Genomic DNA, 16,451 nt, shown 5'->3' on the forward strand with positions numbered 1-16,451 from the left:
TAAATATGCTAAAATAAACATGTTTAAATTAAACTATTCAACAAAGATATGACTTAAAACCTTCAGTAAATCTACGTAGGCTGTTCCGATTTCGTGTTTTTTTTTCCTGAGTAATAACACCAATAACAATAAAAGGACACGAAGTAAATAAAACATTCAGAAGAAAAAGATCAATCATAAAAACAATGTATGAATGGATGAAAATTTTGAAACACATACATATAGAGAGATTTAATGGGTGGGCGTTAAACAATGAGGATAGCTGAGCTGGTTGAGTTTTAGTTAAATGTCATCCAAGTCATCCAAGCATGCAATAAGCATGTAAGCATGTAACTTAGGCAATTGCATTTTTAGCTGCTGTTTTGTGTGCATTTGTGTCGGATTTTCTTAATTGTCTATACATTCATTTCAACACCTCAACACATCCATTTTTGCACTTATATAACAATCGTTTAATATAAACAAAAAGTTAATATACAGCAGTTACTGTAATAATTTAACATTTTGCCCTTTTAAGACTGAAGCCAGCACTGACTACTGAAGCACAGTTTCTGTTTTAACCTGTTAAAAATTTGGCATGTTATTGAGAAAACAGTTGGAACACTTCAAGTTCAAATAAACACCTTGTCATTTTGTGAGCCTTTAGCTATCAAGATGTCTAAGGACACATGGCTTTAACATGAACACAGGCGTGAACAACACCATCATGGCAGGGAGTCAGTTGTTGCACCTGACTGAAGTAAATCTATGAAAGACTGAAGATATACTGTAAGCAGAGCCCTCACAACATGGTATGTTCCGAGTATTTAAAACAAAAGTACTGATTCAATTCTGTAAAACCCAACAGTGAATAATCTATAAACAGGCTAATTAAGGTGTTCGCAAAATAAAAATATCTATTTCAGTAGCACTCTACTGAATATGCCATTAACCAACACAATCTACAGTTGAACCATCACATTTCTTGAGAGACTGAATAAGTCATGACATGAACAAGGTCGTGAATTAAGACTATTCATAACTAATCTTGAAAGATCAATTTCTAGTCAACATTTAGCAGGACAATCAGGCATACAGTGCACATTTTAAAATCAGGTTTTTCACATAAAGCAAAAAGCTAAATACACTTATTGGTAAGAATGGTTGAGTTTACCAAAGGCTAATGTCTGATTTTTCAAACATACATTGTGTCATAGTTAAATGAGTTACAATTCAACACAGAAGATAATAGAGCACCTTCATGACACATTTAAAAAGATGGCGTGCATTACAAATGCTCTCTTGTATTCTGAGCTGCACTGTGTTGACAGGTACAATGGTATTACTACATTTCTCTCAGTAGCAGTAAGCATCAACAGAGGTGCTTCCTCAATAAAAAAAAATAAAAAATAAAAAAAATCACTTATGAAATAATGCTTCACAGAGGGATTTGAACATTTTCACTACTTATTTCCATATGTAGTTTTTCCACTGACAAGAGGGTTTTCATTAGATACTTCATCGAATATATTTGAAAGAAAACTCTCATTGTTCTGCATGAAAATTAAGTTTTGGTAAAATAAAAAAAAAATGTCTTGCGATTATCTTTGCAGATATTGCAATGTGCAATTTCAGTCGGAATGATAATTTTTGCATTTTATTTTTACTGAAAAAATTTTTTTTTTATTAATTGAGCTGTCCTGATCTTAATCACGTAAAATATAATACAATTTTGTATACATCTAAGTAAGTTCCAACATGTGGTGTAGTTAGGCCTATTTCAGCTGACATATGGACATTAACCAGAAGTTCTCAGATTTCTTGATCTATTCAAAGTAAAACTCAAATTTGATCTCTGTTGGTTTACATGAACTTAAGCCAAGAACCTCAAGAGTTAATCAAAAAAATGCAATCAGCCTTTCAACCTTCAACGAGAACATTACCAACTCCAGTCACACCAGTCAAACAAAAATATAGAACTTGGCAACTAATGTAATAGACTGACCAAGGCAAAAAGTCTGTACTTTGATGAGTTGATTGTACAGTGTCGATTTGGTAACCCTGAACCAAAATGTACATCTGCTTACAAATTAGCTGTCTGATTTGAAAAACTGGGGGGAACCTGAAGTCCAGTGTCAGGCTAAATCTGTGCGAAAAGAGTAAATGTAACACTGAATATTTCTTCTTTTGTAGAACATCTATTAAAAGAAATCTGCAAAAAATAGAATCTGTAGATACCATCTATTACTACAAGGATGATTTCACAAACATCCATCATCCCTAAGTATCACAGCATGTACCTCTGAGTGTATGCCTCACTCCAGAGACAATCAATGGTGCATGACAAATAACAGTACAAGTAAATCAAGGTGGATTCACTGTGGTTATTCATACTGTAACAGTCCAATGAGAAGGTGCAGTATGTTTACTGTAGACAGTCTTGTGTTCACTTAGCACCACAGCTGCTCCGTAAAACAAAATTCATTGTGTGATACTATGTGGACTTCATTTTCACAGGATAAGTTTAGTGGCTCTGAGATAACACCCTGCAGGTTTCCAGGAGCTGCACTTCAATGTACAAGTGTTTTCAAGTCGACAACACTTTCTGTTGAGAGTCTCAGTTGATGCAAGTCTTCCCACTTACATCCTGAAGTTTAAGTAGCGTGTCTTCTGGGATACATAGGCTTTGGGTCTATCTCTTGTAGTGACTCGGTGCATCTGCAAACATGTACTTCAGTCTGTAAGCTTCGGCCAGGAGTAGACCCACTTCCTCATTTCCCCAGTGGATTGTGGGAACGTTCTGCAGGAGCATGAGAAGTCCCTTGAGAGCAACAAAAAATTATTGAAATATCTGACTGCAATTTTTGGAAGACAGCACTTAATAATAGAATTTACATAGCATTTCAGAAATATATAGCATTATGTGTTAGTTTGTAAAATCTAGCTCTTAGTCCATGGGCCAGACCAGGTTTCAGTACCACTCAAGGTGAAAAACTTGCTAATGATTTTTGTCTGTATATTTTGGTATGATAACCCTTCCTGAGTGGCAGCTGTATCATATTTATCTTCCTGCTTTGAGCCAATAGGATCATGTGGCTAAACAGGTTTCTGTTTGCATTCAGCACCACATTTCTTTCCTTGAGCTTTTTTTTCTACTGGCGGTGCAGAATGACTTCAGAGTTTGCTTGGTCATGTTGTCATGGAATTTTATGGAATATATATATCTATACATATATATATATATAGATATATATAGACACACACACACACACACAGGATGTGTTCTGTTGTTAAATACACCTGAACAGTGGAAGGCCTCAGTAATATTTGCTTTCAGACATGTAGCTGTTTTCATTAGTCTGCTGAGATTACATTTTCCAAAGTTGAAAATTTTTCTCTATGAAATAGATAACACATGGCTATCTTTGTAACCTTTTATAAATTAATTGTAGAGGTGAAGTTAGAAGTTAGAGGTAGAGGTGAAGTTAGTGACAGAACTCCAGTTCCCCAGCTGATATTCAGCTTCTAACTGAACAGCATGTTGCTTATGTGGTGGTGAAGTAAAGTTGAAGTGGTCAAAACTCTAGTTCTCTGAATGAAACCTCCAGTTCAAGTTTCAGCCCTCCTTTACTTCACCCATTGGTTAGCAAACTACTGTTATAAAGCCTCCAGTGTGTAATTTGGCTTTCCAAAATATCTTTGGAGAAGGTGTAGCTGAGGAGGAGTGAAGGATGGGTTTGACTTGCTCTGTGCTCTTTCTTGATTGTCAGGCAAGCAACCCATCTGTGGTACAGTCTGTCAATCACACATGGTCACACTTAGACTATCATACTCTACTTTGTGGTTTATTTGTTTGTACATGGAAATACCATGAAAAAAGACATCACTGTATTGAAGAAGACTTGAAACTACAGATTGGGGCCATAAACGTATTATGAAATCATTCACAGAAATAGAAATAAAGGGAGAGAGAGGGTCATTGTCCCATAGACAGTTGTGTGCAAGTGATTACAAAGAGCAGTACCTGAAAGTCAACCATGGAGAGAATTTCTTTGCGCCATTCAATGAGAAAAGCAGCACAGACGTAGAGGTGGAAGTGGGAAAAACCTTCTGCCTCTGCCTGTGGAAAACAGAACAAAAAAGATACACAACACAACACTGCAACCCGGCGAAGCAAAAAGGCATCAGGTAATGGAGCAGTGTCAGTGTCCTCTCTGTGCTACCTGGTAGGTGTCCCAGAGACGGATAGTGCAACGAAGTGGCAGCTCCCTCATCAGAAGATTGTTCATCCAGCGGAAAGCAAACTGCAGGTACTCTACCTCATACTTCTTGAAATGATTATGAATGTCCTCTGGAGATCAGCAACACACACACAGCCATATATCATTCTCTGCATATATGAATGCTGAGCACATTACAAGAAACAGCCCACCTACCGTCTATCCTGCTAACCAGCTCCTCCAATGCTTTCACTTTGTTCTGGATCCCAGGCTGAGCAAAAGTGTAGTTGTCCTGAAATGAGAGTCAATCTCAGCAAAGCGCTGCATTTTTATTGTTGTGTGTTCACTGAGGTTTTTGTGTACGAACGGACCTGGATTCCATCCAGCAGCTTGCTCATGCACCAGAAGCTATCAGCTTCAATGTTTCTCTGGGTGTCCAGAGGCAGTGCTGCCACCTCAAAGTTCTCCATGTCCTCCGCTGCAAATAAAAACAGCACTGGATAAGACAGAAAATCACTGACTCTCACAAAGGGCAAAAATCTGAATTCTGTTCTCTATTGAGGTTGGTACAAACACTGTAAAACACAGGTACATAAGACCATCGCCAGAGTGACATGAGTCTATGTGGGAATTTTCCCTCCAGTAACTTACTGACAAATTCAGATAGGAAGACAACAAAGAAGGGTGTGACTAGATCATTGATTCCCTGGACATAGCCACTCGCTGGGTGACGGATGGCCCAGATAAAGAGGATACGCTCAAACACCTGAAAAAAAGAAGATGACAAAATTATCCTCAGTTGTAATTTTCAGGTCCAAGCACACAGTACATTATTCTGAATGATGGAGCTTAACGATTGTTGCAAAAAGTGACCAGATCATGAAATTATGAGGTGTGTCTGACCTGCTCTGTAATTTAATTTTCAGTCAGGTTGACACGTGTGGTACATTTTGTCAATCTCACATCTTTATGTATACCCTGCTATATGGTGTAATTTCCTTTTAAAGGGGATCATCATTTATTGAAGAAGACAGAATTAGAGACTGGGACCATAAACTCACTGAACATTTTTAAAGAGCAAATAAATCAAGTGTGAAGTTGGGCCATTTTCACAACACTTATGATCAGACTGTTTTTTTTTTTAAACAACCCGTGGATTTGCCCCCTGATGGTCGTTAGATTAAATGCAGATTTTGGCCAGACAATTGTTTTGGCAGACTATGGCGCCACAGTGACATTTTGAGTTCTTGAGTTACGGTGCTGTGAGTTCAACTTTGACCACCAAATCCAAATCAGTTCATTCTTGAACAGAAAACTGGCCAGGATATTCATCAGGCTTCATGGTTTAGGATCTCGCTTCAGGTTTACTTTGATAGATGAACCAAAACTCAAACACACTGCCTTGATCAGTGATGAGCCATGTAACTTTAGGAAGTACAAACACTATAACTGCTGTCATCTTACCTCTTGTACAACAGGCTGTTGGAATAAAGGGATCAGTGGGTTGGTTCTTGGAATGTCGATGTGGATCTAAAAGGGTGAAAGATAATTCACATGAACACGCTTGTTTTAAAATTATAAGGGGTTTACTGATCGTTTACCAGATGAGCACTAGCGGTCCATCTCTTATACTAGAATTACCTGTCTGTATGTGTCTTTGTAGTGCTCGTCTGTTCTGGAGTGGTAATACTGCTCAATGAAACCAAAGTATTCATCTCGCTTCCTTTTCAGCACCAGCTCTCTGCGCTCCTTGTTGGCGGGCAGGTAACCCTGTCAGACAACAGAGAACATGCAGCATATAAAAAGTCCCCATGTCTAGAAACAGTTTGAGAGCAACAGAACAGACCGGCTGTTTCAGATAAGAGAGTAGCGAGATAAGGTTGCCTGCCAGGATATGCTCTTTGACATTACGTAAGCATTTTCTTAGAGGCATCCAACTGGTGGCACACGAGCTAGAAAATAGAAATGGACTACTTAGACAAAGCTTCATTACAAGTTCATACTGATATAAAAGCACTGACAACTTACAGAGAGAAGCCTCCATGTGATTGGACGAACTTCTCTTGGAATCCCTGACCAGCTGTGCTTCCGAAGTTCCTCTGCAACAGCAAAGAGCTACATGTAAACAAACAATTACGCCATAAACCATAGCAGAGATCAACACACTGATATGATACACTGAAAATATGTTTAGCAGGCTGTAAAAAATTTTTACTCTACTGTCAAAATGCAGAGCAGTACACAGGGATGGTTTTCGGCTCAACTTTCTCTTTTTTTGAAAGACTTTTAAATGTTGCTGATATAGTGTGGGTAGATTCATTCACACAGTCCCGTGACACAGGTTTAACCCACATCAGTGCAGTGAACATAAGTAGCCGTTTTGTCTCTTTTATGGCTGTACCTAGGTCAGTGTTGGGACTAGCAAGTAGCTGCTTGAACTTGTCCAGCCGGCTCTTCTCTCGCACTGTCATGGGTGGTGCCCCAGATGCGTTTTGATCCGAGATGCGAGCCACTAGTGGGATAATGGGACGAACTGGGAGTGACTGCCGCTTCTGTAGTGGGGAGCAAACTGTAGAGGGCCACACATGACAAATAAGAATATGGTGACAACATAATAATAAAAATGTAACATTACACATAGTTTTAATTAGGGATGAGCAAGTAGGGGCGGGACTTAAGACAGAAGTGGGCGTGGGTTTTTACAGGAGGTTCCATTTTTAAACCTGAAATGGATACAGGTTGATCAGATTGCTATATTTATTGTAATCCTAAATATATTTTTATTTACAGCTTAATTTGTATTGCACTAAGATAAGAACAGTGAGCCAACTGGGAAAAAAAAAAAACGGACCTGGTGAAGAAACAGCAAGTATGAGAAATGCGACGTGGGCCCTGTCTGTCACACAAACACAGCTTCTGTTACGAATCAAGGTTTTTTCACGGAGTAACTCTGCTGATAATCCATTTCAAGGTAGGAGTGCGCTAAAGAAAACCTTCAAGATATAGAAAAATACTGGTGCAGACAGCCCGTCTGTATGTGTTGTGTGTGGCTGCAGTGGGGGCAGTTTGTGATGAGCCTATCACAGAACGCACGCACACGCAAACGTACACACACAGACAGACAGACAGACAGACAGACAGATAGACAGATAGACAGAGAGAGAGAGAGAGAGAGAGAGAGACCGAGCTCTGTGTCTTTCCATCAGTCCAAGCACAGATATTGACTCGTATTACTTGTATGTAGGAGTGCAACGGTACGGTCCGTACCTCGGTTTTTTGGGTCACGCTTTCGGTTCATGTTTTGTGTACAAAGAGACTTTTTTTTCTCCCAGATTGATTTATTTATTTTGCTTGTCAGAACAAGTTCCAAACAATTCTGGTATTGAATAACACTTTAAATTAAACGTTGGTTAACAAATACAACACTTAGAAGTAGACTGAAGAGTAGACTTGCCTCTTTTTCCTTGCCTACTACTTACACCTTAGCATAAAATCAAAAATGTAAACACACAACAATGTAAAAAAAAAAAAAAAAAAAAAAACACTTTCAAATGTTGAAGTGCCTCATAGCATTGACTACTAGCATATGTAAATAGTAGCAGTGAGGGAAGTAACAGCGTTAATTTTTCCAGTAATGGGTAATTTAACTACAACAGGTTACCGTTACCGACAATTAAATGTGGTGCGTTATGAAGTGTGAAGTGAAGCAACTCAATGATGCTCCCATCCGACTTGACTTTCAGGCAGAGAGCCACAAGAGCTGCAAAGGTGTTTTGTTTTGTTTTTTCAGACAACCGCATAAGTGATTGGCAAAGGTAGATTTCATGGTAAGCCAACACAGCAGCCTCATACAAACTATCAGAGATAGCCTGCAGCAATGGCGAGTCCGGAGCATTCAGAGGTAAAGTTATCGTTTCTAAGGTAGAAGAAGAAGAAGCTTCTGTATGTGTGAGCTGCAACAGCTCCAGTTGCAACAGTGAATGGGTGGAGGCACAACAGTGATTGGACATTAAGTCGCGGGGGAGGGCCTTCACCTGGTTAGTCAGTCAGACACACAGACACACACACACACAGTAGCCTGTAAAGCAGTAGCGCTAATGCAACCTGACTTGTACCGAAAACCCACGGGACATAAGGGCGTACCAACCAGTTTGGTAACTTACCGAGTACCGTTGCACCCCTACTAGTATGATACTCGTCAAAATTGCTATATCCGTACCAGTCATTCGTTCCAGCTGAATATTCGGCTCAACCCTAGTTTTAATACCCTACAGTGGAAATATATTTATCTTATCTTTATTCATGGGGCTATTTTTGTATTCTGCTTAGTTTTGACTTTTAAAGGAGGGATTGGGTCAAACATATAGTAGGGGTATTGGGGCATTATGTTTGGTGGTTGCTTCGTGTGTGTGTGTGTGTGTGTTCTGCAGGCATGCATACATGGGGAGTGTGAAATTGTTCAAAAATAAATAAAAAATTTTGTAAAAAAAAAAAAAAAAACAGTCTGTGCTTCAAGAGATCAAATCTTTGTTATTCTGTGGGGACAGGTTTTTGTATGTACCAAAAGCATTAATGTGGGTCATGGTTCCAAAAAACATATACATGTTTAATTGAGATCTCTAAAATTGAGATTCTCCATGTTTTATAATGGTTAACCAGAAATCTTTTTTTATTCAAACCGAGGAGCTCTGCTTATTAACACTAGATATCTTAATTAATCGACCACTAAGTCTTTGAAATATATGTAACAATCTATTTGTCTTTTTGTCTGTGTAATGATTTTTTTTATGTAAAATATTATATAAATATCAAAATTTTTGTCCGAGTTTTTTTTTATTATTTGTGGATTTTGTAATAGGACACACATAATATAAAACGACTAACCAATGAAACGGCTTATGACATGGTATCTCAGCCTTTTAAAGCAGTGATCTAAAAGATGGAGGTGATTTGTGGACAGCGGTCCTACTCAGACTGTTCATAGCTTGTACACAAGGCAGATTGTGTAATCAAATAACCTGATGCTCAGGACTTATGGTGTGATTAATGAGACCTATGATCATTCTTTCCTCACAGTTTAAAAACTGTTAGCGCACGGCAATATTAGAAATAAACTCACTGGCAGTTTGACACCTACATTTTCTGAGAACACATGATGTAAGATATGGACAAGAGCCTGATATGATCCCAGCAGTGTGACATCCCTTTTTACAGAGGCTTTACTTAGGCTGCTTGGTATGTCATAATGCTGCAGCATATTAGCCACTTACCAGATGACGAGTTGAGGTAGGACTCACTGTTAGACTTGACAACCTTGCCATTAATGTGCTCACGGTCTGCATATTGCTCCTGAACATCCTGAATACTTTGGGCTTCTGTGCTGGGAGAGGCCACTCTCTGTGAGGCCTTGTGATCCGTGTCAGCTCCCTGATTCTGCTGCTGCTGCTATGAGAACAAAATAAATGTGCCAGAACATCTCTTTTCATTTTTGATCAATGCTTGTTGCTACTTGGGGGATAGCAAATGATGTCTTGTGTCTACCTGGGTCTGTTTGGATGCTGAGTGCAGGCCTGGTGGCAGGGAAGAAGCTTGGGCAGGGACCCTGAGGAAATCCTCGTCTTCCTCATCTTCAATGTCCCATGCATCGTTGGTGCTTCTGGCAAACTCGTGGAAGCTAGAGGCCTTTTTAGACTTGAGATTGTTGAACTTGGGTTTTGTGTCATTGGGATATCTGCAAGGGGGTCAAGAGGCGTATATACTCTTAGTCATGACAGCAGTAGTTGCTACTATATGTTGAATTTTAGAAGATGAGACAAAACAAAACTGCAAATTCAACAGGAAAGGGCAATAAAAATGACAATTAGTTTGTGCAATGCAAACGCGTTCAAGTCCTATAAGAAATCAGGCCGAAAAACAAGGCAAAAAATGGGAGCAAAACGAATAAAATGTATCCATGCAGTTCAGCTACGTTGAGCACTCACGTGTGTCGCAATCGTGGGTCAAGGGGTGGATGCTGTGCTCCATAAACTGGTTGTACGCTGTAGAGGATGATGTGAAATGCTGTAACCTCTGTACAGAAAAACAAATGCAGCCTCCAAGACTTTGACTATTTCTAACTGTCAAAGATGAAGTTGTCAGTTTATCTATTTGTTTATCATTATCTTGTATTGGTGGCTCTTTCTACACACATTACTTGAAGCCAGTCAGTTACACTGTCGCTTAAAAGATACCATGTTAAACACATTCTCAGTGTTACAGATTACCCCTTTTTTCACATTTGCCACACTTAAATGTTTCTGCCAAACAAATCATTAATGTTAAAAAAGATGGTCCATGTAAATACATAATTTAGTTTTTAAATGATGACTTATCAAGGGAAAAAAACCTATCCTAATCAACCTGGCTCTGTGTGAAAAAGCAACTGCCCCCCCCTTGTTAAATCATGAGTTAACTGTGATTAACCACATTTTTTGGAAAGCAGAGTTGAATTTCACTAGCCGTAATTACCCTGATAACTGTCAGACTCGTATAATAATTTGAATAAATAAATAAATAAAATTACTGAAATAGACCCTGTCTTACAACATGATGTAGGTTAAATCTTAGACCTGATTTAGAATCAAAGGAAACATTCACATGAGACTTTGTGGGACCTTTAAAATCAATATTACCTTGAAGAGAAAGCATCACAAATGGAAATGACATTTTGGCCCATGCACTTGGCTGCTGTACACATTGTGTCTAATATTATACCATGGAAAAGAGGTGCATACTGTGACCTTTCAATAACAAAAACAAACCATAAGCAGATGTCTGCAAACACAAACCCTAACACTATTTGGATTTACAGAATTCCAAAAACAATTGTAAATATATTTTGCAATTCAGAAACAGTAAATACAGCATAAATTAAAAAGATAACAACTCTGTTCTTCCCGTTACAGAGTTTAAACCATGTCTTTGTTAGAATGTGCTCTTTTAGTGAGTATTCAATAGCACTATGTGGCAGCTTGCACATCCCCTATGTTCGTTACCACCCTGTGCTGTGCATTATGTTCAGCGGATGTGAGAACCCTAATGCTCAGCTCAGCTTTCCAACTCTTTTGCGACAACAAAACACAGGATATAGTCATAAGATGGGATCTGGGCCAGATCTGCAATAATCTACAAAACACTCCTTTCTTTGCAATCTTCTCCATCATATTCAGACTTGTTGAGCAAACTAACAGAGAAGACCGTTTGTTCATTTATGAAGTGTTTCTTCATTCGGTCAGACTTCTGTGGTATTTGGCTTGGGAATTGAGGTGTGTGAACATATCTGTCGGATATCACATATGTCTCTCCCTACTCTACCCAACTCCCCCCCAACTCTGTATGTCTTTGTGCGTGTGTCTCTCTCTCTCTCAACCCAACCGGTTGAGGCAGATGGTGCCCCCCCGCCCCCCTTCGAGCCTGGTTCTGCCTGAGGTTTCTGCCTCTTAAAGGAAGTTTTTCCTTGCTACTGTCACCAAGTGCTTGCTCATCAGGGGATTTGTTGGGTCTCTTTAAATCATTTTATAAAGCATTTGGTCTAGACCTGCTCTCTATATAAAGTGCCTTGATGTAGCTTTATTAGGATTTGGCACTATATCAATAAATCTGATTTGATTTGTAAAAATTTATTTACTTTTTTTTTTTTTACTTTTTTTTGGATTAGGATTCTGTGTTGGACTTTTTTCACCACAATGACGATGTTAAGTTTAACGGAACTATTTATCCAACACATTGTTTTTCCCTGTATTTTTTTCATTTCATTCAAGCAATAAAGATTACAACTAGGCAACGTATTCTACCAAACTGTGGCTTCTTCAGCCTGAGGCTACACTTTGTTGACATAACTCATGTTATTTGCATGAATAAACTGATGGCAAGCCTGGTGGCTGCGAACTGGGCCTGCTGATTATCTGGCAGTGCCACATTCTCTAATACCAGCCCCAGACTTGTTTTATCAGGAGCGGCTGAAGGTCAAACTAGAGGGACTAGCATGCTGGCTTTTATTTTCAATACATGTTTGTGTTTGGGTTTCTGCTAACTGCTGTTTGACAAAGATCTGTGTGTGACAAAGGCAACAACACCCTCTCCTTAGAGATCCTCTCTTCTCAGATTTCCCAAACACACTGCCCTCCCACCCACTTCACCCACACTGCCAGGCAATTACACAGAGCCATGATAGAACAGAAATTTAGCCCCTCCTAGCAGGACAATAGAGATAAATTAATGTGGAGGCATAGGTCACATGTCATGATGAGTTTAGTATGGACTCTGAGCAGAATAAAAGAAAAGAGATTAGGATACCTCAAGATCCTCAGATATATAATCATATAACTCATTGCAACTATGGCTATTTAGCAAGCCCTACAGACTTGGGCTGGTCTGTTTATGTCCTTCAGATATAGTAATTACATTCACATGCATAAAATAAAAAAAAATAATCACAGGGGTAACTTTATATTGATATAATTTTATATCAATATATATAATTTATATAATTGTATATTCATGCCAAAATAATTAGGCATATGTTTGAATAAAATATATTAACAAGAACCCAGTTAATCATGTTGATGACAAAATAGCCATCAGTTGCATAATACAAATAAAATATTTCTTAGCCAGTTTTCAAAAATGTGACTTCCTGAAGTGATTCGAACAAAGATGACTGCCAGAAATACAAAATAAAAAAATTGCTTCAAATGTGCTGAATGATTATGCACAAAAATCACAGATTGGAGTTCAGATTATTTTAGGCCAAAATAATGACAGCTTTTTTTTCACGTTTCCTCCGTAGACCAATGACAAATCATGAACTGACCAACTGTGTTTGAGGATGAACTGTTGCTCAATAAAGCTGCCACAAAAAGAGGATGCGTTTTGTTGAACCTCTGTACTAATGACTCAACCTACAAAACCGCACTACGAGATTACAAAAATTAGAGATCGGAGGTTCCTGCAGTGATCCAGCCTCCCTCTCTGGAGCTCACTAATATTGTGTGTCAGCTCAGACTGAGAGAGCATATGGCGGCCGGTGGACGGAGTGTGACAGCTGACACCTCCACACCAAAGAAGAGAGCTGGAGGGCTGCCTCTCTCAGCTGGCAAACACTTAAAATTGTGGATGGAGAGGTGTGCGATGTCCAGGAGTTCGTATGATAAAAGACACAACTACAACAAAGTCAAGTATCGACCATTCATGAGATATTTACAGTAACATTTTTTACGTTCGAGTCAGTTTAGCGGCTCAGCTTTGAATTAATATTCCGGCTAAGACAGTGTAAGATGTAACCGACAATATTTGTATGGAATCCCTCTGAAACGTACTCAAAGGAGATAACTTGATCCTGTTTCCGTAAGAGAGAGTTGTGAAAACCCACCTTCCGGGAACCTTAGTGTTTCTCCTCCAAAAATGTATCCTGTTCTCGGTGGCCATACTCGGATAACACAACCCCCGTCGCACACACACGGAGTGCTGCACCGCACATGAACAAACAACGGAGGGAAAGCGTTTCCGTGTTTCAGCGGAGACAACCCAGGCCCGCTCGGCGACCTCCGGTCTGGTCCTTCATGGATTTAAACGGACGGCAGATAAAAATATTTAGCTTTCACATCGATGATGCGTTGTACGGCGTACTGGAAGCCGCCATCTTGGAGCGCAGTGACCGAGGCGTGTGATTGGTGCGCGGCTTGAACAGGTGCAGTATGAGCGGCCAATAGGGCGCGCGGATGAAGTGACAGTGAGGGATGCTCGGTTTTGAACGCACACACTGACAAAAACACACACAAACACACACACACACGAGTCTGCCGGCTGAAATTTGGTGACCGCAGGTAAGAGTTTGTTGTCCTGTACTGTGGTAAAAGTGTTAGTGTCGGCTGACAGATTAATCACAACAATAATGGTAATTTATCGAAATAATTTCTGAAGATTATTTGTTGGATATGCCATCCAGCAACTGTCCTACAGAAGGTCTCACAATGTTATTACTATTATTACTTCTATAGGATATTACAATTAACCAGGACACCTATTCAAGTCATCTTCTGAGGAAAAACACCCAAGATTCTATGATGGCCCAGCAGCTGTTCATATGGGCATATTTCTTAGTTTTAGCAACCCCAAAATTAAACTCAGCACCCCCAAAGGTTGTGTTGAAAAGTTAGTTTTACACTTTTAATTCGTTTTTCACAAACTCAAATAATGTCTCAAGAAACAGTCAATGAAAGTGTCTGAAACTCCACATATTACTTTTGTGTTTTGTGTACTGTTGTGTTTGAATTGGAGAGAAAGAGGCTGTTCTTGTTTTGGCCTATGCATGTAGTTGTTTTTTTTTTTTTTTTCCTTTGCTTTTGTAAGAAAAAGGGGTGAGTGGACTGTTAAGTGGTGGTGGTAGGACTCATTGATTGCTCAGCACTCCTAAAGCTCTGATCCAAGAATCACCCCTGCCTTTTACCTCAATGAGGTTAAAGTAATGCCAATACTTCCACCTTGAAAATTACAACTTTACCTCTGAATGCTCCAGACTTGCCATTGCTGCAGGCTATCTCTGATAGTTTGTGTGAGGCTGCTGTGCATGTGTGTTTGAGTGTAAACAACGCCCGCCCAACTGAACACTGCCTGTGGTTGGTTCCTTGCCACAATTCTGTCGCTGAGCTCTTTGGGCAGTTCCTTCAACCTCATGATTCTCATTTTCCCTGACATGCACTGTGAGCTGTAAGGTCTTGTATAGACAGGTGTGTGTCTTACCTAATCAAGTCCAATGAATTTAAGTAAACACAGCTGGACTCCAATGAAGGTGTAGGACCATCTGAAGGTTGATCAGAAGCAGTGGTGAACCGTGGACCAAGACCCTGGGCCTTCAATAGGGCCACATGTAGCAATAAAAGATTAAACATAGCGATACAAATAATAGCCAGAGCCCTGTAACATCGATGTTCAGCATATTAATGGGTTATTTGTCCAAACTGGTTTCACAACAGACAATTTATCCTGGAAAAACAGGCATTCAAAGCTGGCTATCATGACATAATTTAATGACAAAAACTAAATGAAACAAGCAAATCACGCATTCACTTACCTCGCATATTTGCTTAGTTGGAGTGAAAGTAAAATGTCAAGAATAATCTTTTGCTACTGTTCAACAACTAAAGATGGATCCAATGCGGATCCAATGTTTTTTGTGTTTGTTTCAACTTAGACACAATTGAATTTCAATGTAGATTTAATATTTCTGGCCAAAGTAAACACCTGAAACAGGAAACAGAAAAAGCTCTTTGTAAGTTATGCTCAGCCATTTTTCACTGGCCTTAATGGCTACAGAACTGTCTAAAAATTGTAGGTTTAGGCCGACAGTATACTTCTTATAAATTCAGTTTTATGCTGCTGCTACTGCTGCTGTGGCTCTGACTCTGACTCTGTGCTGCTGCTGCTGCTGCGGCTCTGACTCTGACTCTGTGCTGCTGCTGCTGCTGCTGTGGCTCTGACTCTGACTCTGTGCTGCTGCTGCTGCTGTGGTTCTGACTCTGACTCTGTGCTGCTGCTGCTGCTGCTGTGGCTCTGACTCTGACTCTGTGCTGCTGCTGCTGCTGCTGCTGCTGCTGCTGTGGCTCTGACTCTGACTCTGTGCTGCTGCTGCTGCTGCTGCTGCGGCTCTGACTCTGACTCTGTGCTGCTGCTGCTGCTGTGGCTCAGACTCTGACTCTGTGCTGCTGCTGCTGCTGCGGCTCTGACTCTGACTCTGTGCTGCTGCTGCTGCTGCGGCTCAGACTCTGACTCTGTGCTGCTGCTGCTGCTGCTGCTGCGGCTCTGACTCTGACTCTGTGCTGCTGCTGCTGCTGCGGCTCAGACTCTGACTCTGTGCTGCTGCTGCTGCTGTGGCTCTGACTCTGACTCTGTGCTGCTGCTGCTGCTGCGGCTCTGACTCTGACTCTGTGCTGCTGCTGCTGCTGCGGCTCAGACTCTGACTCTGTGCTGCTGCTGCTGCTGTGGTTCTGACTCTGACTCTGTGCTGCTGCTGCTGCTGTGGCTTTGACTCTGACTCTGACTCTGTGCTGCTGCTGCTGCTGCTGTGGCTCTGACTGTGTGCTGCTGCTGCTGCTGCTGTGGCTCTGACTCTGACTCTGTGCTGCTGCTGCTGCTGTGGCTCTGACTCTGAGCTGCTGTTGTGGCTCTGCGACTGTAGGTGCTAGCTTGAAAATGCCAATGGTAGCCCTTGCTAGC

The 16,451-nt window shown here is 40.3% G+C and overlaps 1 protein-coding gene across 2 annotated transcripts; it reads right to left on the bottom strand.

The window, feature by feature from the left end:
- Positions 1–222: 222 nt before the first annotated feature.
- On the bottom strand, positions 223–13,890 carry tbc1d22b (TBC1 domain family, member 22B). 2 transcript variants are annotated; one of them, XM_029506616.1, is made up of 14 exons: positions 13,609–13,890; positions 10,181–10,237; positions 9,741–9,930; positions 9,470–9,644; positions 6,601–6,768; positions 6,228–6,298; positions 5,841–5,969; positions 5,664–5,729; positions 4,851–4,965; positions 4,571–4,677; positions 4,416–4,491; positions 4,203–4,330; positions 4,004–4,099; positions 223–2,800 (listed from the first exon to the last, which is right to left on the bottom strand). In XM_029506616.1, the coding sequence occupies exons 1-14, from the start codon at positions 13,662–13,664 to the stop codon at positions 2,672–2,674; spliced, it is 1,563 nt and encodes a 520-aa protein (XP_029362476.1). In that variant the 5' UTR covers positions 13,665–13,890; the 3' UTR covers positions 223–2,671. The 2 variants fall into 2 exon arrangements, with proteins under 2 accessions (XP_029362476.1, XP_029362477.1); XM_029506617.1 differs by lacking the exon at positions 10,181–10,237.
- Positions 13,891–16,451: the final 2,561 nt, after the last annotated feature.

The sequence above is a fragment of the Echeneis naucrates genome, chromosome 7 (assembly GCF_900963305.1).
Source record: "Echeneis naucrates chromosome 7, fEcheNa1.1, whole genome shotgun sequence".
Lineage (NCBI taxonomy): Eukaryota > Metazoa > Chordata > Actinopteri > Carangiformes > Echeneidae > Echeneis > Echeneis naucrates.

Bases quoted from the DNA above. Each gene is read 5' to 3' on its own strand.
- tbc1d22b (XM_029506616.1), bottom strand. From the start codon at position 13,664: ATGGCCACCGAGAACAGGATACATTTTTGGAGGAGAAACACTAAGGTT. The intron at 5,730-5,840 runs GTAATTCTAGTA...TCACCCTTTTAG, and splicing joins ACAAAGACACATACAGACAG to ATCCACATCGACATTCCAAG. The intron at 2,801-4,003 runs GTACTGCTCTTT...GTTGCTCTCAAG, and splicing joins TCTCCATGGTTGACTTTCAG to GGACTTCTCATGCTCCTGCA.